We start from the raw sequence: 22,659 nt of genomic DNA on the forward strand, positions 1-22,659 counted from the left end.
GATTTATGTTGAGACTGAGCCGTAAACAGGCTCTTCCCCAGATGGATGAAACAGGTGTGAAGTGGTAGGATTATGTCATCGGAGGGTGACCGCAGAGGCGGCTTCAGGAAAAAGTAGGAGGAAGGCAGAATGTGTCTTTACTAATGTTCACTGCTCCCTTCAGCACCCTGTATTTATATCCCAGTCCTGACCCGTGAAAGATTATCATTTCTTTTTCCCCCTGGTAAAACTTAACCATCCACCTCATCCCATCAGCTTCTAAGATTACAGCTGGCTTACCCAAAACCCATTTCTGCTCCGGTGGTTTATGGGGATCCTATAGGCTACTTGTGTCATGTAACATCTACTGATTTTTAACCCTAGGAGCTCAGCCAGAGAAGTGTAGTACCTTAGACTAAAGGAACACTTAGATAAGGTCTTTAGGCCTAATGGCTTGTGGGAGAGCTTTTGAATATGACAAAGGCTGGGCTGCTTCTTACATGATGTCATGTTGGGTCTGTTACTTCTTCCAGTGCCTGGGCAGCCCTTGGATTCAGAGCCCTGGGCTTTGTTCGTTGAGATTGGGCAGTGACATGCCAAGGATGGAGACCTGCAGTGTTAGTTCCTCCTTTCTCATTGGGGCTCTCCTGTTAGGTGTGCGCAAGTTCCTGTGTGTTCTGGGTCCCCTTCCTCTCTCTGGCTAGACTAGTGCTCTCTCTTCCGACAGCACTGACCTGGAATCCAGGGAGAGCCTCTGGGAATGTTCTCCGTGGAAGTGGAGTTCCTGGGGTGCTGTGAGGAAAAGTTTCCTGAGGCCCCCACGAAAGGATGGGGTTTCGTGGAAAGCTTTATTGATGATGCAGAATTAAGGGGTTACCCTCCAAGGTCCCATCTCTGTCCGTCTCGCCATGGAAGAAGCCCAATCTTGTCTTTAGCAGGGCCAGGATTAAGGCCACTGCCCAGAATTTCTGTTCCATATTGAAGTCCAGTCCAGTCCAGCATCTAGCTAGCTCAGCTTGTGTTCCCAGCCGCAGTCCATTATGTGCGGGGTCTGCATGGCCACGGGCCATGGGCCAAGGGCCATGGGCCATGGGCCATGGGCCATGGGCCATGCAGCTGCTTAAGGCCACATGACTATGGAGAAAGAGCAGCCAAGCGCACGGGTGAGTGGGTGTCATGGAGCAAGCAGAGCAAGAGTAAGCAAATGGGAACTCTTCTTTGGGGGATTTTAACCTTCCAAGATTCTGTGCGTTTCTGATGGGGTTGACCCCTAGCCAATCCACTGTTCTCCAGGCTAGACTGACAGGCAAGCACCTTCCCTACATCACCCAGACTTCACTACACATGTGCCTATCTCCCCGTCTCCCGCCAGTAACCCAGTACCAGATGGGGAGAGGTGTTGATTACCTTGGAGGAACGATGCTGTGTGAAGCTGTAGCTTCCTGGTGAAGTCCCAGGTGAACATGCTTATAATGTCTGGCCTCCCCTTTGCTCTCTTCCTGTTATTAATATTAATAAACTAGCTAATTATGACAATACCAGTAGGATTGGCTCATTGTATACTGGATGTGATGTTCATCTCCTCGGCTGTCTGCATCAAGCAGCCTTCCCATAGGGGCAGAGTCCTACAGTTCGGACCTGGTGGCTATATCATGAACTTTCAGAATTTGGAGGGGAGGGATAGCTTTCTTACCTTTTCTTTGTTCTCAGAATGTGTACTGCAAGAATGTTTACTGCAAGGGCAGAGATAGGCCAGAATAATAAACAGGCAGGGAACCAGGCCCCAGTCCAAATGGTTCCCTTTCACAAATGTCCACTCTGGTTACACTAGTCTCAGAGAAAATGTGCTGGCAGAGATGCCTGAGGCATGAAGTAGGCACAGGAAACCGCCTTGTAGCTTTCTGTTCCCAGATCAGCCTCTCACTGTCCCTGGCCTTAGACCCTTAGACAAGCGAGTCTGGCTTGCGAGTAAGTGTCTGTCCACTCCAGACCAGTGTCATGCATTGGCACCTGCTTACTGCTCCAAGCTGAGTCCCAGACTCGTGCTGATGATAGAATCACATTGGAGCAGCCAATGCCTGCCTACCCCCCACGCAGGCTTTATGTTGAGTTACCCCTGGGTGTTTGTTTTTCTTTTTTCCCTGGAACATCTGTTTGTGCTGCCTTGGGGCGTGTTCTTCAGAAGCGTGTGGATATTTTAAGCACAGCCCTTGTTCCCATCGTGGAGTGCTGGCAGTTGCGGCAGACACTATATGGAGCCCGGGCGCTCTTCTCATCCCGGTTCTTTCCATCTGCATCCCCATCTTCTTAGGAGACACTTCAAGCACGACTAGTGGAGATGAGCATTCGGGCCTGCTGACGAGACACTGTTCCCATCGGTGTGCCTTCGCGCACCATCTCTGGCCATTCTGAGCTTTCACAGCTCCCTGGACAGCATCAAGCGTTTGTCCAAGCTGTCCCCTCCACCTGGCTCGCCCTCCTCTGGTCCCGTAGTCTTCTGGGAAAATACCAGCCCACCTGCCAACATTGAAGAGTGTCTTTCCAGACTCTGCAGGTGGGATGTACCACTTCTTCCTTCTCTCACACCACAGACACGATATTGTATGCCAGACTGTAAGCCCCTTACGGGGAGGGAGCCCATCCCACTCCCCCCCATGTTCCCGGGCCTGGCATGTGATGGGGGCTCAGCCACTGGGGGGTGAAAGAAGCCATTGACTGGGGATGAGAGTGCCAAGCAATTGAAGTCGCTTGAGTGCTCATTACTTGTTAGTAAGTATGTTAGACACTTTACACTTCATTGTCTCATTTAGTCCTCAACCCTAAGCGGTAGATCCCTTCCTGAGTTGCCTCCCAACACACACGCGTCATCTTTCTCTTTCCCGGCACCCTGCTTTATTTTTTCCAGAGAACGTACCACTCTCTGGAATGATTTATCTGTTTACTTGTTAGTTGCCGCCTTCACTGGCAATTAAGCCCTACAAGAACAGGGACCTTGCCAGTGTGCTCACTGCTGCCCTGCCAGCACCTGCTGCAGTGCTGACATACTCTTGGTGCTCCGTGAACATTGTAAGATAGTCACTGAAAGCGTGAATGAACCATGACTGTGTTTCACAGATTCGGAGACTAACTACTGCTCTGAGAGATTAAAAAGCTTTGCCAAAGTCAGCCAGCTCAGAAGGGCCGGGATGGGAATCCTGGTCTGAACTCCGAAGTGGATAACCCTAACCGATCACACTGTCTCCGTCAGATGGTCTCCAAATGGAAAGCTCTCAGCGCTCCTGGGAGAACAGTCTACTTTCCTAGAAGAGTCAGCTTCCTGCCCCACCTTTCACTTCACCAGCTCAGCCCCTTCCCCAGGCCCAGGCAGGCTGTGAGAGATCCTGCATGTCAGCCACCAAACACATCCTAAGTGCCAGGCAAGTTGCCGAACACTGGGGACACAATGGTGTGTGAGACACAGATTCGGCCTCCAAAGGCTGACAGTTACAGTGCAGTCACGCTATGGCTGCTGAATCCCTGAGCCCCGGGGGCTGCGAGGGCCAGGCAGGGATCCACAGGCCACCTTCATCTCTGTTCCCTGAAGGCAGACAGAGGGCATCATCTCCACTGAAGTCAGATTCTCTCCTCTAGTGAGCGGAGTAGAAATCAGCTGAAGCCTTGAAAAGTATTTTCTGTGTAGCCTAATTAAAAGAGTGAGGCCTGGGCACCTCTCAGGACAGATGAGATAGACATTGAAACCTGTCTGACTCAAAGAGACCGTGTCCTACGTCCAGGGGGAGGGTTTGGTGGCAGGCTCTTTTGTCTGATTCTTTGCAGGGACCCAGAGAACACAGGTGAGAACCTGATGGAAATGATACCGCCCCACAGCCAGGTTACTACAGGAAAGTCACAGGTGTTCGGGATCCTCCATTGCAGGGAGAAAGATTAGAAATCGGTGTCCAAATGGAGTTGGAGTCAGCCAAGTCTTTGGAAAAGTCCTTAGCGCTCAGCAGAGGTTACCGTCTGTGCTCCTGGTAATGTGGCGTTACCAGCAAGCTGGCTGGACCAATGCGGCCAGGCGCACCTCACAAGCCTCCCATGTGCTGCCTGCACTCCTCCTGGGCCCCCTGCCCAGGGTGAACACAAGGCCAGCCTTGGCTGCACTTCCCGCTCTGCCTCACTGTGGGGCTGGGGTGTCACTTCGTTTCTCTGCTCCTCGTTTTCTTCATCTGTAAAATGGAGTGTTCATGCTACTACACAAGATGATGATTATGAAAACTGAATGTGAGCCTGGCTGGTGTAGCTCAGTGGTTGAGCGTAGACCTATGAATCAGGAGGTCACGGTTCGATTCCCGGTCAGAGCACATGCCCAGTTGTGGGGCTCGATCCCCAGTGTGGGGTGTGCAGGAGGCAGCCGATCAATGATTCTCTCTCATCATTGATGTTTCTATCTCACTCTTCCTCTCCTTCCCTCTCTGAAATCAATAAAAATATTTTAAAAGAAAATGGAATGTGAAAACATTGGTGATGTGACTAGCTCAGTGCCCACCAGATAATAACAGCGTGCATTTAATGAGTACTTCAATGTGCCATTATCCTCATCTTACAGACATGGAAACCGTCTGACTGCTAATGTGTGCTGCACTGGAGTCATGAAGCCATGTCTGATTCTCAGTCGTGCACTTTTCCCTCTGTCCCTACTGTCATTGCCACCACAGTAACTAACACAGCTCTCCCACCTCTGCCTCCAAGCTGCAGCTGGCGTTTCGTCTGAGTGGAGGGGAGCAAGGAATAGGTACCCCTTTACCTCCGTCTTGGTCTGGATGAGTTGATACTATCTTCACCTCTCTCTCTCTGTCCGGGTGAGGGGTGGATGGTTAAAGTGTTGGAATCCAGGCCTTGAGCACAGTTCACAGCTGGACTGAGCAGGGCTGGAAGCTGCCAAAAGTGCAGCTGTTGTATAAGGAAGCCAGATGAGAACATTCCTCATGGAGGTGAATTGGTTCTTCAGGTTTCCTTGCTTGGGGAAGACTGGACATGAATTTGCTTCTGCTTTGCCCTCCATGACACAGAACTCTTTGTTCATCAGACACGCCCATCCTTTACCAGTGAGGCTTAGTCACTTGTAAGAGCCATCGCTGTTTATGATACAGCAACTTAATCCACACTTGGTGCCCCCTGTGGTTCTACGTGCCTGGTGATTGCAGTGACTGTTAGAAACTAAACGGAGCCTGGGCTCACCCCTGGAAGTAAGCTGTCCATGAGGTTACTCAGCAGTATGTCTAAGACCAGCAAGCTGCCCACTGTTTGCCTGGGACGCCTTGCAAGGTTTCTGGAACAATAAAATATTGTGCAGGTTGTTTTGATCATTCACTTGTTCATTCAAAAAATATTTGTTGAGGTTTCACTGGTGCCAGGCACATTATCAGGTACTGGTGGCATAGTGGGAACAAAATCGTTGAGGACCCTAACCATCTCAAAGTAATTGTAGAGAGTGGTCAGAGCTGTGAAGATGATACAACAGTCTAATGTAGTGCAGGGGTGGGTGAGGGAAAGCCAGCCTCTGAGAAGGTGACATTGGAGCTGAGACCTGAATGTTAAGGCACCCATCATTCTAAACTGTGAGAAGAGCTTTTGAGACAGAACAGAAAATGCAAACGCCTTGATGCAAGAACAGGCAAGCTCTGCGTATCTGAGGGGCAGAAATAAAACCAGTGTGGCTGGCAGGTGGCACGAAACTGGATAGAAGGTAGGCAGGGGACAAGTCAGGTGGAGATTTGTGGGCCTTGGGCTTTATTGTAAAGTTCTTGGAAGCCATTGCAGGATGTTTAAGTGGGGCAGTAACATAATCCGTTGTCCATTTGAAAAATCTTACTCTGAGTGCAGTTTGAAAACTAGACAGTAGTGAAGTGAAGAGGAGGAGGAGGAAGTCACCAGTCAAAAGGCAATTGCCGTAGCTCAAGCAGGAGGTGGTGGTGGCGGCAGTGGGGGAGAGGGACGGATGGATGGGATGGCTGTGCATCGAGTCAGCGGAACCTGCCAGCGGACACAATGGGAGAGGGAGATGTGTTCTCCGGGAGTTGAGCACAATGGTTGGCACATATAAACCACTTAATAATTTACTGTCGTTATTAATAAATAGCCTATTATCAAATACCAATGGACTGGGCTTGAGAAGGAATGAACCCATTCAAATGACAGCATGCCTACTGTGCCTGTGTAACAGCAGGGTTAGCCCTTCTCTCTTGTGAATGAGTGGCGTTCTTAGAGAAATGGGGCTTGCAGGTATGATGGTGGATTCAGGAGCCAGAAATTCTGACTTCCAGTTTATCTCACTGTGCCACCCACTCGCTGTATGACTTTCAGCCTCTTAGCTTTGATTTCTTCATGCGATGTTACTAAATAACTATAAAATGTACTGAGCTTTTTCTATGTGCCAGGTACCTAGCCAAGCGCTCTGTTTACATGAATCCTCATTTAATCCTCCCGGCAACTCTTCCAGGGAGGTCCTAAATTGTCCTTCATTTCCAGGCAGAAACACCAAACTCAAAATCCCACCGCTAGTAAATGGCAAAGCTGTGACATAAACCTAGGTGTTTCTAGCTCTTAAATCCACATTCAGAACCCTGTGCGATATGAGAAGTAGCACTAGGTCTTGAGAGTTGGTATGCTTCCAATTTCCAGCTTTCTACAACTTCTGGACCTCGATTCAAGGTCATCATGGGACTCAGCGCTACTGAGAACTAATCTGGGACATGGTAAAAAAAGATAAAGAAATAAAAGCTTACCATTCATAAAGAGATTAGAGATGAGTGAAGAGAGTGTGTCTATTGATCCTTTCCCCCTCTTCCTGTGGTATCGGGTAAGATACAGTAGCTGAGGCAACAGGCTTATGTTTAAGGTTTCTGTGGGAGAGAACCGCTTGAGAAAGATTTGGTTTCTATTATTCCCTTGCCAAGAAAGATGAGGAAACTGGGTCGGGTGGATTTCTTGAAGGCACAGAAAGTAAGCGGGGAGCTATTTCTGCTTCCCAAGCCCCAGCCCCTGGAGTGACCTGGGCCCAGGGGGCGAGGGTTTGGGAAGGTTCTCAGCCCTGACCACAGGAGGTCCTTGGTTGTGAGAAATCCATCAGTGCTGGGGAGGAAGGGAAGATGGGGAAGCCAACAAAAAGGCCGAGGATCTGGAAAGCTTAGTCACCTCTTGAAATTCAACAGGAAACTGAAAATAACATGGAAATTATTTCAGAAAAGAGAGAGACACATATAAACCACAGTATCATCCCCATGCTCATACTTATGTGAGTAATGATTATAAATGAGGATAAGATGATTTCTGGGGGCAGCTGAACAATACTATATGAGACACCTTTAAAAATATATGTCCTTACACTGGGGGATAGGGGAGGCTAAGGGACCGTCTAGGGCAGGGGGATAAAATGGACACATATGTAATACCCTTTGTAATACTTTAAGCAATAAATAAAAAATAAATAAATAAATAATAAATAAATAAAAATAAAAATATATGTCCTTGGATGGTTGGTGAATCAACCATCTGATTCTAGGACTGGGGTAGGGAATATACAGGATGAGCCTGGAACATTTTGTAGTGCCAGAAAATAAGGAAGTGCTCAAGAAATAAAACCCTTAAAATAAAACCAACTACACATTGATGGAGGAACAGCCAGGGGCCTCCAGAGCTGATGAAAGAGCTCCCAAAGGCCCAGCTAAATAGTTTCAGAAACAAAATAAATAAAGAAGTACTGGATTATAACCCAAAGTATAAAATAAATGTCCACAAGTCCATCCCAAATAACTGATTGACTCTATATAAAAGCCTAAGCGACCATTACAACCAGTCAACCGAATGACCAGTTGACCAATCACTATGACGCACACTGACCACCAGGGAGCAGATGCTCAATGCAGAAGCTGCCCCCTGGTGGTCAGTGCGGTCCCTCCCCCCCCCCCCCCCCCCCAGCCAGCCGGCACCAATGGGCCACGATTGGGACTGGGCTAGATGGCCCCAATCAGGCCCAATCGCCTGCCAGGCCAAGGGACCCCACCTGTACACAAATTGGTGCACCGGGCCTCTAGTAAGTAAATAAATGAAGAGACAAATCTCATGTTCAGAAGAATTTCAAATAATTAGGTAGATAGCCTACCTTCAAACACAAGGGGGAATGTAACTCCTTACTCCTTACTCCTTAGATGCAGGTAGCTCCTGGTAACTCCCGACAATATGGGAAAGGGAAATAAAGTAACTTTACACAGGAAAAACCTTAACAAACACTGACTCAGCCTGTGTTCAAGGTCAACATCAACAACCCTAAGACACATTGATAATATGTACCCTCCATATGACATGAGGAGAATGACACTTTACCTCTGCAGTTTTCTAAAGGCCCAAAGCTATGGTTTAATCAAGGGAAAAACATCAGACAAATCCCAATTGAGTGACATTCTACAAAATACCTGACTGGTACTCCTCAAGACTGTCACCATAATCAAAACCAAGAAAGTCTGGAAATTCATCACAGCCAAGAGGAACCTTAGGACCCCTGATGACTATAAGTAGTGTGGTATTTGGGTGACAGCTGGAACAGAAAAAGGACACTAGAGAAAAACCAAGGAAATCTGAATAAAACATAAAATTCAATTAATACTAATATACCACAAATGTTCTATATTAACAGAGGAATGTGGATATTAGAACCTTCTGTATTATCTTTGTAATTTTTCTGTAAACTTTAACCTATCCTATAGAATATAATTTATTAAAACAAAAAACGACCATACCCTTGACCCAGAAGTTTCCCTTCTGGGAATTTTTTGGGAGAAATAATTAAGGGTAAACCTAAAAAATCATCCACATGGATGTGTGTCACAGAGGTGTGGTTAAGAATGAAAAGGTGGAAATAATTTGTGTCTAGTACAGGTAAAGTAAATCCAGACAATTCAATCATGAATCATAATCTTATAGAGATATTATTCTTGATAAGGAAGGTATTCATCATTGATAATTGAGTGGAAAAGCAGATTATGAAAAAAGCCTGTGAAATATCTATTTTTATATATGCATGGGGGTATAGATAAATCTATTGCAGTGTGTTAATGTTGATTATCACTGGTGGATAACACCATAAGGTGGTTTTTTTTTTTCTTTTTATAGAAGCAATACTTGTTTGTTACAGAAAGTACAGCTCAGCAAAATGGAAAAACTCACTTTTTTCATTAAAAAAAAGGCTGGAAATGATTCCATATAAATCCAACAACAGTAGCAACAGAAGACTCTGTCCTAAAGAAAGGCATTCTAAGAACAGATGGGACATAGGCAGGCAAACAAGCCGCTGCCTGCTACTTCTGTGCAAGGATCTCCCTGTGCAATAGTGCTGCCTGAACAGGCCTGCTGGTGCCTCTCCATCTTCCACAGAAACAGGCCGCCACACAGTCCCTGTGGTGTGCAAGACGGGGAGCCGCCTTTAAACATGGCAGACAAGTTGCAAGATGCATGGAGATCAGAGCATGGACCCGAGGCAGCGCTAGAGACCCGAGCTTCTCTTAGAGCAGTGATGGCGAACCTATGACATGCGTGTCAGAGGTGACACGCGAACTCATTTTTTTGGTTGATTTTTCTTTAATGGCATTTAAATATATAAAATAAATATCAAAAATACAAATCTTTGTTTTATTATGGTTGCAAATATCAGAAAATTTCTATATGTGACACGGCACCAGAGTTAAGTTAGGGTTTTTCAAAATGCTGACACGCTGAGCTCAAAAGATTCACCATCACTGTCTTAGAGGCATCTTCGCAGGCCTACAGAGGTACAGGCTCTGTGAGGCTTGAGAGACAAGCCCAGTGTCTGTATTTCCTTCTCTTTCTATAGCAATCCTGACTAGTTGAGAGGAAAAGCAGATTATGAAAGGACCTGTGAAATATATATTTCACCTGGAATTTTTCATCCTAAAAAAGTACCTTCCATCTCATTACAACAGCCCTTAGAGCAGCGGCTCTCAACCTGTGGGTCGCGACCCCTTTGGGGGTTGAATGACCCTTTCACAGGGGTCGCCTAAATACATCCTGCATATCAGATTTACATTACGATTCATAACAGTAACAAAATTACAGTTATGAAGTAGCAACAAAAATAATTTTATGGTTGGGTCACAACATGAGGAACTGTATTAAGGAGTCGCGGCATTAGGAAGGTTGAGAACCACTGCCTTAGAGGGAGTGTTACTCAGAGAGGTTGAGTCACTCACCCACAGTCCCACAGCTCAGCAGTTCAGCTCAGCTTTAAACCAAGCTCAGCCTGATGACTTCAAAGCAACTAGATAATGCTGCCTCCCTCGGTGGTCAATGCCAACTATAGAATGAGCTGTCTATCTGACACCCTTAGTTCATTTCAAACAACAACAAAACAGACATTAACATAACCTCTGAGTACCACTCCCATTACAAATCGATTGGTAAAAGTTTCAGAGGAGGACGGTGAATGGCTGAGGTGGAAGTCTGGCCACTTCCCTTGGAGAAAGTAGACTTTTGTAGACTATTTTAAGATAAAATCTTATGAGCACAGACCAGCTTCTATACAAAGTGAAGGAGCACTAGGAGATGATTATATTGTTAACCCTCCAGGAAAGACCACACACAAAGGAAGACAGGTGATTAATTAAATTGTGAAAACAAATATGCTCTGTTTGAAGATGCTATTCTGGAAAATATATTTTATCTCTGTCTCTGCCCATCTCTGTCTCTCTTCCTCACTTAGCAGGCTGTAAAGTCAAGTCCATGAGGGCAATTGCTGTGTCTCTCTTACTTATTGGTGTGCCTGGCATCATGCCTACACACAGTGGACTGTCAATAAATATTTAGCAAGTTAAAGAATCAATCAGCGATATGCCAGGATCTCAAGGTCTCATGCTTTTAAACTATGAGATGAACTATATCCTTCAGACCCAAGAACAGATCTCTTTTAGGATAATGAGAAAAGATTTCATCAGTCGTGGCTTCTGACCTTTACCCCAAGCCAGTGCTAGGAGTCATAGAGTAAAGAACCTGGCAACACAAAAAGCACTCACTTATAATTTCATTATACTCATTTGGGGTCGGGATGGGGGGTTGGGGGAGGAGGTTGTTGACCGCTTTGTGAATATGATGAAAATTGTGACCTCTCTCAGACAAAGGAACACATAGGCAAATGTTGTATACCATTTCAGTGGGTTCATGAACCCTTTGCGCATTTCGAGTGAAGAATGCTGACCGTGAACTACAGCTTAAGGGCACAGACCATGCTAGGCTCTCATAGTTGAAGGGCATTGACAAGAGAACAATAAGAGCTCGCTTTCGATATAATACCAAGGGGGGGGGGAGGGGGGATTATAACGCCAGTTCCAACTGTGCCTTGATTCTGGTGAGAAGCTTGCATAAAAGACCTTTTGTTCCCCTTGGGACAGATGTCACCAAACACGTGGCTCCTTAGCGCTGGTTCACGGTCCCGCCCTTCCCAGCATGCTCCTTCCATCCTGTGATTGGACAACAGTCAGGAAAAAGGAGCCGAAACGGGAGGGATCTGGATAGTAAAGGCTGCCCAGTTGGTTCTCTGGGCTCCCAGAGTACACTTAGCTTATTGTCAGGCTACGTCTTGAAATATTTTCGCCCTGAGCCAAAGTACTCCAAGTTAGTTGCCTAGGATATTTTCCCTTAAAGTCTTTCCCAGATGGATGTAAAAGAGCACAGATTTGATACAGATATAGACAGTCCCTTGTGAGGTAACGTTCTCTAGGTTATGGCTGGGAGCTGGTGCACCCCAAGCCTGTCCTCTTCCTTACGTAGCTCCTGTCTCTACCAGAGGAAGGTTTTACCTCCCTTCCAACCTCCCTGACTTGACTACTTCAGACTTTATCCAGGGGACACAGACCTTGCTCTGTGATCAAGGATTTTACATCTCTCAGAGCTCCACTGTGTCCAGATGGGGAAAGGGCTAATAAAAATAACAGCCCCCTCCATCCTAGGACCATAAGGGGCGTGGCAGAGGGTGAGGAGGCCTTGGCTCAGTGCCCCCGCCACTCAGGCACCCGCGCCGATTGGCTCTTGTGAGTTTTGGCTGTGGCCTCGAGAAGTGCAGGAGGGGGAACTGGGTGAGTTTGCTGCTTTTGCCCTTTTCAGAGTGCTTGCTCCTGTCCCCCTTCTTTTTCTGGCCCTGCCCTCCTGCCCCAGCCCCTGTCTCAGCCATGTTCTCGCCCAGCACCAAGCCAGGGAGGTCCACCCCTGAGGAGCTGAGCCCCCCGCCATCCTCTGGGACACAGCTCATGGTATGGCCACTGAAGTATCAGTGCCATCTAGGATGACTGACTATTCCCTTCAACTCCCTCTCTCTCCTCCCTTTCTTCCTGTTGTGTTCACTTCTCACTCACTTTTTAAAAACAACTGTTAATTGAATGCTTCTACGTGCCCAGTGCATTATTAGTGTTAGAGAAACAGTAGTTAATAGAATAGATTGTATTTCTACTCTTTCATGCTCCAGTGGGTGGTAGACGGGAGAGTAAATAGCAAATACTTTACAGGATGTGATAAGGGCTACGAAAGAAATAAGGTGGCGATGAAGAATCATCAGGGGTCCTACTTAGGTGCAGTACCCCCTCTGAAGCGGTGACGTCTGAGTCTGGTGACTGTCCGTGGCATGAACTGAAACCTTGGCGGGATTCCGTGAGAGGAGAGCAGAATGACAGTTTCCTGTTGTCTTTCTTTCCTAACAGTAGATGGCTTAAGGTTTAGGGGAAGCCAGACTCCTGATTTTTACTAGCAATTCACTTTGCCAAGTAAGTTTAAAGAACGATTCTGAGCCACCCCTGCTCATTTAAATAGCTGTTTGCTTGCTGTGGCCCTGTGTATGTTATGTGTATTATTGTACTTAATCCTCCAAGAACCCAGAAAGTAGGTTTTATCATCACCATTATCCCTGTAGTCAGATAAATCGGAACTTAGAGAGGTAAGTAGCTTGCCCATGGCCACGTGCAGCGCCCAGCAGGGGCAGGGTGAGGGCTGGAACCCGAGGTCTGACCACAGAGCCTGTGCCTTCAGCCGCAGCCTCGGTCGCCTCCCCCCTGTGATGTCTTGCCTCACCTGATCTCCTTTCCTTTGCAGTGGGGCCAGTGACGAAGAGGACACATGAAAGCTCGCCATCCCCAGCGGAGAACCATCCCTTCCCCCCTGTGTGTGTGTGACAGCGTGTATGTAATGGCTTCTGACTCTGTGAAAGCTGCCCGGCAACCAATGTCCTTCCACCCATACGTCCCCAGGCCTCAGCAGGCACATGGCTCTCCGGGGATGCCCATTTCATGCTCGCTGACAGTGTGCTTCTCATTCTTGTGTCGTGGTGGGTTAAGGAAGAGTCCCCCTTTGGTCAATCAGGAGCAATTGGGAAGGGTCCTTCAGGTAGCCCCTCCATGGCTGCTTTGAACTAAGAAAGCCAGCCCCTGGAATATTAGGGACCCAGACATACCTCCTCACTAGGAAGACTCTGGAGTCACCTTGAAGGGCAGTCAGAATATTTTCCCTACCTGCCACCTTATTCCTATTGGAGCATGAAATAAATGAAGGAGAGTAGGGCTGGAACTACATAAATCGTCTCTAAAAGTCCAGTGCATTTGTGAAAAGGTGGTTTCTTGAAATAAGATGGATGGTTTAGAGACAGGGTTGGAGAAAGAGTTAAAATTCAGACATACATAGAGATATTTTTAGTACATGAGGTTATCCAGGACTTCAGATTCATAATCCAGTGCTGTGGAAATGAAAAAAAAAAAAAAAAAAGATTGAAGACTTAGAAAGGAAATAACATTAAAAAAAAGAGGACCAAAGAGATCTGATTAAACGTTGAAATCAGTTTTCTGAACCCAAATTGTCTGAGTTTCTAAAACAGTCACTGAAGGATCTGATGGACCTGAATGATTGGGTGAGTTCTGAGATTTGATGCATTTTGTCACATGAAAGGCTGGGATGTGTATTACCAAGTGGGGATTTTCAATGTAGGTTTTTGCTCTATGCGCACGCGCATGCACACACACACACGCATACACACACACACACACACAGCCTAATTTGGCTTAAATGCAGTGTGGGGAGAGTTCTTGTCACTCACGATGTACTGAATGGAGTGCTGAGCTTCGTCTCTCAGTAGATACCCTCCCTGCATGGCAGCCAGAGCCCCTCTGCCTGTGCACTCCCAGCCAGCTCTCCCTGGAGCATCTCCCCGCCGAAACCTCCTCTCTAGTCACGTGAGCAGACACATCATGCTCCCAGATCCCAGCTCCTCACAGCCAGGTTTTCATGCTCAAATGAGCAGTGATGTCCTAGGGAATGCCACGCTGCTAAAACACCTGCATCTTCTGCAGCATCCATCTTACTTAGATAGTTTGGAATCAGGGGGTGACCTTATTTTTAGGTAAAACAAACAGTTATAGCATGAAGTAGAGTTCTGTACATATCAGCATGGTTAAGGTAAAAGGGGAGCCTCCACAGGAAATTCTCATTTGCAGGTGGGGTGGGTGCTCCCTCTCCTCGGCCTTTAGTGGCACTTTGGTCTTCATTTCTGAGAAGGACCATTGGACCTGTATCCTGGTGTCGCTGGGGCTCCTGCTGACTGGGGCGTACACTTCTGGTGCCTCTGAGGCACCCAAGGAGCCTACCCTGGGGAAGCCCCTCTTCCTGCCTGCTGCCTGCCTGCCTGATCCCTGGGCCCATTACATAGCTTTGGGGCCTGCTGACTTTTGTGTGCATAGTATGGTTTTGAGGCAGAAACAATACTTATGTGCTGTAGGAATCCTATGTATATCATTGTTCAGTTCTGTGCATGCTACTCAATGACCAACCATTCCTTTGGTGCCAGGAGCTACCAGGCATGTGTACTTCTGGGTTAGGGTTATCCTAGCTCACTAACTATGTCAGGGCTTATTTATAAATTTGAGAGGAGTTTGGACGGTTAAGGGGGCGGGAAAGGGTATTTTTTTCTCAAACTAGTAGCCAACAAATGGCCAAGACAATGGCGCTGTACCTGTCTGCCTGCAAAGGCCAGAGAATCCCACATAACACTGATTACAGCTCCAACCCATCCGACGAAACGCCCCTTAAAGAAGAACCAATGGCCTCTCTTAAAATAAGAGTTTAAAAACCAGACAATTAAGATGTGGGAACTCGTGTTATCTTCTCTGAGTAATTCTTTTTCAATCCTTACATAGTAGCCTTGTCTCAGCAATGGACAGATCTCTGGCCTCTTCATCCTGATCCCATGTTACTTTAAATCGGTATTTGGGAAACCCAAGCATTTATGCAGAGGATATGAACGGAAATGTGAAAATGCATGCCAGCCTGTCTCTGTGAGTTATCGTATCCCTGCAGTCCTCAAGGAAAGCACTTCTGCTTTTACTTAGAGAGGATTTCAGACTCACTCTGTGGGTTCCTGCTGTCCTCAGCACCTGATAAAACTTTAAGCAGGGAAGCATGAAACAGTGCAGTGGCGTCTGCCAGGCTCCTGAGTTCCTGCCGCCAGCGTTGCCAACATCGGAATGAGGATGCTTCCTGCAGCGGCACCGGCTTCCCAGAGCTGCAGCTGCAGGCACCGTGAGCCCCAGCGTGGGGAGGCCTCCCTCCCGCAGGTCCTACACAGGTGCTCCAAGTCCTGTCCTGACTGCCGCAGGCTCTGCACAAATCCCAGGAGAGGTCATGCTGCCAGGCAGCTAATGAGCATCTTCAGCATGAACTGGGTCCTAACACCAATGCCTGGCTGCCTTCCAAATACCCGGTGTCTGGAGGCTGACGGGGGGCGGGGAGGGTGTGTTTGTTTTTATTTGATGTCATTAAATTCAGTGCCATTCCAAGAAATGCTTAGAGTCTCAGCTCTGACAACCAGGAAGGGAAATTACCTATACTGGGGACCAGCTATGGACCAGGCCCTGTACCAGGCCCCTGTTCCCAGATGATGAAGCCAATTGGGAGTGGAAGACTCACTTGCCTTGCCCTACTAGGAAATATTGGAGCCGGGTTTTGAGCCCAGCTCTCCCTAACTCTGTGGCCCATGGTCCATCTCAGCACAGAGGGCGAAAGGCGGCAGCGCCCCCCCCCCCCCCACAATGTGACCACCCACTTTATGACGTCTTTTTCAGAATTACATTGTATGGCTGTGGTTTGGGCTCAGAAAAGGCATCAAAGTTGCCTATTCTTCCTCTTCAGCGGGTGCATTAAGTACGAGTTGCTAATTTAAGCCCGCCCCCAGGAGCGTCTCCCTTAAGAATTTCTGGGCCTTCAAGAGTACACAGCTTCTCAGCAGCAGTAAAGGGGGAGGGGTCTGCCGTTAGGAAAGGAGGCCATCATGTTTCAGGCCCCTCGGCCAGCTCTGTGCCTGGGCGGGGGCGGCATTCATAGTCCACTGAGCCTTGCTGACCCCTGGAATGCGTGTGGACATAAAGGTAAGTGTATGCGTACGGACATACACGCACACACGTGCACACACACGTAATTTAAGAACAAAGGGAATTCAAAGCAGCCCCTCATTCCGCAGGCCACCGCAAAGTGTCCGCCAGCCCTGATTACACATGTCACCAGGCAGTCGGAGCTGAGGGGCTGACAGGATGCCAACAGGAGGAGCAGCTCCTCGGCAGAGGTTGCCAGGTCCTAAAGCACAGCCCGGGTGGCAGCCCTGCTCCGGGCGGCCTAGTGAAAAGGGAAGTTTGCCAACCCATTCTGGGGCTCCGAAAGTCTGCCCCCTCCGGTCAGCCTGTGGGCACAGCTGCCAAATTCACAACCGGTCGGAAAGGCAAGGCCCCGAGGCCTCTTCTCACCAGAAAGCGTTCTCCTGCCAGTGCCTGAAACCCCACACTCGTGTGATGGCTGCTCAGTGCTTTCTGATAAGAAAATCCGTTGCAATGTTTCCCATGTGCCTGGCACCCCTGGGATTTTGTGTTTAAAGAACAAATCTCATTGCGGATGGACTCGGCCCAGCCCTGAGAGCAAAAGATGGCCCATTGGGGAGACTTCTCATCGCATGGTCTGTGCCTAGCTCACCCCAGCCGATTCCAAGCGCCATAAGGCCAGGCAGTTCTGCCCTCCGGGGCCTGCCAGGTAAAACAGTGCCACTCGGAACTGAGAACACACCAGAAATCGCAGAACATGCATCAGAGCAAGAAAATGGAAATAAATTCAGACAGTCGTACACCTATTGGTGTAAAAAAGTGCCACAGAGCCCGGGCTGGGTGTGATGTGACCTTGAGGGGACAATAGATTCACACTTAAAGGGAGCTAAGCCTGACGGGTCTCTCTACTGTGACAGGCACTACTGCCTGGGGGGGAGAACACGACCTGCTGTCCTCTGCCTGTTGTCCTGTGCAGTCCCATCCCTCCTTACGCATCGTCCCCCTCCCCCCTTTACGTTAAACAAGGGAGCACTCAATCTTTCAAGGGAACCACTCGTTTGAGTTAATGTTTCAGTACATCATCTTCATACTGTAAATTATTTTGTAAGAGCGATTTACCGCCATCCCAGGATGTTTGGACTCAGCGCCCCTGTGCATTTGGAAATCAATAAACTATTACTGGAAATACCATCTGTCTCTCAGAGTTGGGCACAGAGGACCCGCTGGGGGTGGTATTCATGATAGTCCACGTGTTTAACTGTGGGCCTGCCAGCGCTGTGGCGCTCTGGTCCCCAGGTGTGGGAGTCCCATTTACTCCTGATTTCTCTAGAGTGGCTTAGGAGAGCTCGGGCAAGTGGCAAAGGGCAGACTGAAAGTCATTATACTTAGCAAGATGTTGATGTGGCTTCTTCTCAAAGTAAAATGATCCCTGCCCCGGTTACATTTTCTGAGCAGAGGAGATTATAGCCTAAAGAATACATGGTCCTGAGTGGGGTTTTCAAATAATAAAGCTTTACAATTTGGATTAACCAGGGGGCAGGTCAGACTTGAATTTTTTATATTTTCTGAGGGAAAAAAAAAATTCACACAGGAAATCACAGTGAGGCCAGCAACATCGTTTGTGTGGAATACACATTTGATAAAATTGCTGAAGAGACAGGACTAAGTTGTAAATGAAGCAATTCTAGTCCAATCTGTAAAATCAGGACCAGAGGTGTCACTGAAACCAAGTCAGGTTCTCAGAGGCAAACTGTGAAACCCAAGACGGTCGATACTGTGAGAATTAGAAATTTCAAATCCTGCCTAAAGGCATTAAAGTTCAATTTTTAAAAATTCAACCTAAAACCCATCAGCAGATGTGTGTGGAGGAGCTGCAGCTTATGAACGCTGCTTTAAATTTCCTTCTAACAAACCTGTGTCTGTCAGACCTCTATAGTCGGCTGGGGACCACACGGACTTCGGAGGAATTGTGCAAGATAGGGAGGGCCAGTCACCCAAGGTCCCCCAGGAGCCACGCTCATAAAACCAGGACAGCAGCCTCTCTGTCTCCGACAGCCACCACGAGGCCCTGCTTCCCCTGTCCCAGCCGCTGAGGACACTTCCGCCTGGCGGGGTGGCACTGCCAAGCACCAGAGCTCTTGGGAGTCTCAGGGTTTTCATCAACTACAAAGTGTTGGGAGGTTTTCTTCCCCACTTCCTGGTGCCAGGATCTCACCACCACATCCCCGTGCCCCAGCCCTTCCTCTCATTTTGTTGTCTTTCCCTCTGAAAGCTACAACTCTTTGTTTTATTGATCTTTGCTTGGTCCGGCGTAGGGGTGGGCCCATTTCCGTGACGCTTTTAAAAGGGTGAGATAGCAGCTTGTCTGGAATATCTCCTGGCCTTAACCAGGCACCAGAAATACCCAGCCGAAAGTCTGCCTGCCAGTCTTAATAAGAGAAGAAGATGTCATGGAAAAAAAAAAAAAAGGCTGCCTCAAGTTAATAACTGGCTTGCTGCGTAGCTGTACTTGTTAAATATTAAAGTCTCCAGGTTAAAATCATTTATTTTTGTTAATAATAGCTACCATTTAGTGAGCTCTTTCTCTGGGCCAGGCACTATTCTAGCTGCTTTTCACACTATCTTATTTCAATTCTCACAGCACTAATATTAGCATCCCTGACTTTATTGCTCAGCAATCAGATTTAGAGAATTAAATACTGTGCCCAAGGTCACACCCTACTAAATGGAAGCCAGGATTTGAACCCAGGTCCAGCAGACTTCCCAACCCCTGCAGTTAATCGCTCCTAGCTGCGGCTTGTACTGGTGAATAACATCTCTACCCCAACCCCATACACAGGCATAGCATGGCCTTGTGGGGAAGGAATTTGTCCCTTTTTTGGCTTTTCTTTGGACAGTTCTGCAAAGTACAGTGCCCAGTGAGGGAAAGAGGGCCAAGGGTAGCAGTTAAATCCTCTTCTGACCTGAAACTGCACTGTTAGAAGGAGGGAGCTATTAGACTTACTTTATCTTCTTTAGTCCACGGCCATAAATAATGAAATTGCCAGGAAAGGCAAAGCCATAGTATCAATTGCCATAGACTTGGAATCCCAAAACGTCAGCCAGCTCTGACACTCAGTCTGTAATTTAACATCTCGAAGGCATCCTCAACAGCTTGACACGGGGCCAGCTTTGCATTAAGGGAAAGGGACTGCAGAAGAAGCTTGTCTGTTTCAGTTCATTTCCTGAGTTCAGCCATCAGGGCCACAGTGTACCATTTACCTTACAAAAATGGCCCACAACCTTCACGCCAACTCCTTCACCTGGGACTCACCCAGCCGTCAGCTTCACCGACCTCTACTTTCTGAACATGAAATCCAAACGGGTGGTTTGACAATCATTGAGACAGAACCAGAAAAATCTAGAACCTCTGCTGGACCCATTCAAAAGTGACAGAACAAGGAACTACGCTAACAAGCTTCTGACAGCTGAAATGAATGTTAGGAAGCAAACATATGAGAGAAAGGTCGTACGTCGACCCGTACAGCACCCACTTAGAACCTAGTCATTCCTACTTCACACATAATTCTAGATGTCTGATGTCTGGTTTCCAAGCCTACAGCAGATTAAGGGTGAGAAACAGACTTCTAGAGGGAACTTAGGTCAAGAGGGGGAAAAGCGCTGCCAGAGAGAAGATAAACAAGCTGCAGTAGACGCCGAGCTCAGGAAGCAGTGTTTGGGGCAGGGATTCAGTGCCAAACCAGCTTATGCGAACCTCCATCCCCAAAAGCCTCGTATCACAGGACAGTGGGATTGTATTCAGAGTGATGACCCCGAGCCTGTCATCTAAAGGAACTACATTAGACTCAGAAGACAAGTTTTGCATATCAAACATTTTAGAAGTATTTATATCACAAGTGAAAAAAAAACAAACCATTAGGGATTAAAAGGAATACACTTTGACCACCCAGAACATTTAGCTAAACAAAACCAAACAAAACCCTTCCCCCTACCTGAGGTGTTATTCATGAGTCTCTTGTGTTTGGAGAGTTTTTTTCATAGCTTTCTAAGTGACTTTCACGCTACAGTGCTCCGCCTATAATGGCATGAACAATGGGAGTGCCGAATTTCCAACTCTAAGAATAAAAATAATAACCAGAATACAGGTCAACTTCTGTTACCACAAGTACTGCCACTATAAAAATCACTTAAGCATCACTGTTATCTCTAAGCCCCTGTCAATTGCCCATTTATTTCAAGCAGTCGTGACTGCAACAAAATTGGAGTCTAATAAAAAGAAACAGGACCCTCACTGCAAGTTGGGTGTGACACAACTTAACCCATAATAACAGATTCTCGCTTGTATGTCTCCAGCTCTTTGCTACAAGAGCAACCCTTTTGTAGACATAAGACCAGCCTGGGGAGCTTGGTGTTTAGTAGTTGTTGCTAGGAGAGGAAAGAATTCAGGAGCAAAGGACACATGCAGCTGCGTGGCAAACCCTCACCAGGGAATTCGGTCTCCAGGGCCACTTTTGACCTTAACCCATGTGGAAGCCAACAACCACAGAGTGGCTTGCTTCTAATAGTGATGTAATGCATGTATTAAGCCCTGGAATGAAGACATGATTCATTTCCCGCGGATCACTGAGCACTTTGTGGCAACCGGGCTCTGGTCTGATGACCCTGCGATAAAGAAATTGGGAAGCATGTGACTGGAATGATCTTTTCTCCCCCGATGCCTGGCTTCCAACACTGCGTGACTGTGAAAGCACGTGCCACATTCATTACAGGCAGAAATGGCCCACGTTAATCAACTGCATCTCATTGTGTACACAGGCAAGGAGTGTCCCTGCCTCTTCATCTTCTGCTGGTGGGAATGATGAGCTGTGTCATTGGCTATAACATTTTCTTCTCCCTCCCTTCCTTCCTTCCTTCCTTCCTTCCTTCCTTCCTTCCTTCCTCACTCTCTTTTCCTCTTTCTTTCTCTTTTACTTAAATATTTCTTATAATGACATTGCAACCCACATTTTGTAACACGCTTAGCAGCAGAAGGGATTGAAGCATAATTCACTTCTGAACAGTATAATCAGGGATAGGAGAAGGAGGGTGGAGAGGGAGGGAAGTGGTCCACCTTTCGCTGGTGATAATGCCTGGCTCATACCCCAGGTTCACCTCCTTGTCTGAAGTTCATAAATTCTGGGCTTGAGGAGGCAGGCAGCATCCCTTCCTACCTCCAGGCGAGAGGTGTGGTCTATAAGTCATGCCCTTGCAGAATGTGTTCACCTGTTTCTCCCCGATGCCAGGGTGTAGTCAACCTTGGTATGGCCCAGACCAGGAGATCAAGGTTAAGAGCTTGAACGCTTTGCTTGGCTCTTCAAAATGCTGAGTCCCACTGTATTTCTCTGGCCGTTTTCTGCCTCCCCATTTCTATTAGGACACGAGGAGATTGCAGGTGTTAACTGGAAGTAACCTTTGTATATCGGGTTTCTCTCCACACAGTGGGGCTTCTGGGACCTTGTGGACTCAGCTGGATGCTGTATCCTCATATCAAGCTAGGCCTCTTCCAAGTAGCAGTAACTGTGATAGAGGAGCAAGGATACTCTTTGGCTTGGTGGTGGTGGTGGTGGTGGTGGTGAGGGGGGTGGGGGTAGTGGTAGTGAGTGTCAGTGGGGTGGTTGTGGGTGGAGATCATGAGAGAGACACCACTGATAACAATAAAAATTGGTCTTTTCTCAACACTTAAACCAATTTCCCATTTGCTAACAGCTGGGTTCTGATCTGTTCTGTTCAGACTTCCTATTTTTCCTAGCAGATGCTGTACTAATCAAACAAGGACATTCTTTTTGAGCTCAAACTTAGGCCACATGTGGCCTCTCAATTTACCCAAAACTCGGTTGCCCGTGAAGTCCCCTTCCTCACCTCTGGCATAAGAACAAGACACATGGAGGAAGAATTAGTTCACCTCGGGGCCCACTGCTGCATATGGGTAAGCGGGTGTGAAGAATCCAAGATTTTTCTAGAAGTGTGTGTCTTGGAGAGAAAACCCATCTGGAGTGTTTATGCCCCTCTAGATAGCCAAGCTGTGGGCTTCGCTTTATATTGTGCTACTGAGGTGAGTCGCTGCCCTCAGAAAAGACAATTTCACGAGGGCTTACTTCCTAACAATCACTGGGGCAGCCTCAGGAGGACGCGCACGAACGCTGCACCTCCTCGGGCCTGGCACACTGTCAGATGGCAAACTTGCAGAGCGAGTGAGAGGCCTGGCCTGGTTCACAAGGCAGTCAGAAGTGATCCAGAGTTCAGGCCTCCCCTG

The 22,659-nt window shown here is 47.6% G+C and overlaps 1 protein-coding gene across 3 annotated transcripts in view; it reads left to right on the top strand.

The window, feature by feature from the left end:
- TRIM44 (tripartite motif containing 44) overlaps positions 1-15,834 on the top strand; it is an 84,233-nt gene extending 68,399 nt beyond the window's left edge. The window contains exon 4 of one of the 3 annotated variants that reach the window (XM_081100420.1): positions 13,108-13,858. In XM_081100420.1, the coding sequence (XP_080956546.1) occupies positions 13,108-13,119 (12 nt within the window). In that variant the 3' untranslated portion in view covers positions 13,120-13,858. Of the gene's footprint in view, positions 1-11,975; positions 12,102-13,107 lie in introns of those variants that run through there. The other 2 variants (XM_081100418.1, XM_081100419.1) reach the window with 2 other exon arrangements.
- Positions 15,835-22,659: the final 6,825 nt, after the last annotated feature.

The sequence above is a fragment of the Myotis nattereri genome (assembly GCF_964212035.1).
Source record: "Myotis nattereri genome assembly, chromosome: 9".
Classification (NCBI taxonomy): domain Eukaryota; kingdom Metazoa; phylum Chordata; class Mammalia; order Chiroptera; family Vespertilionidae; genus Myotis; species Myotis nattereri.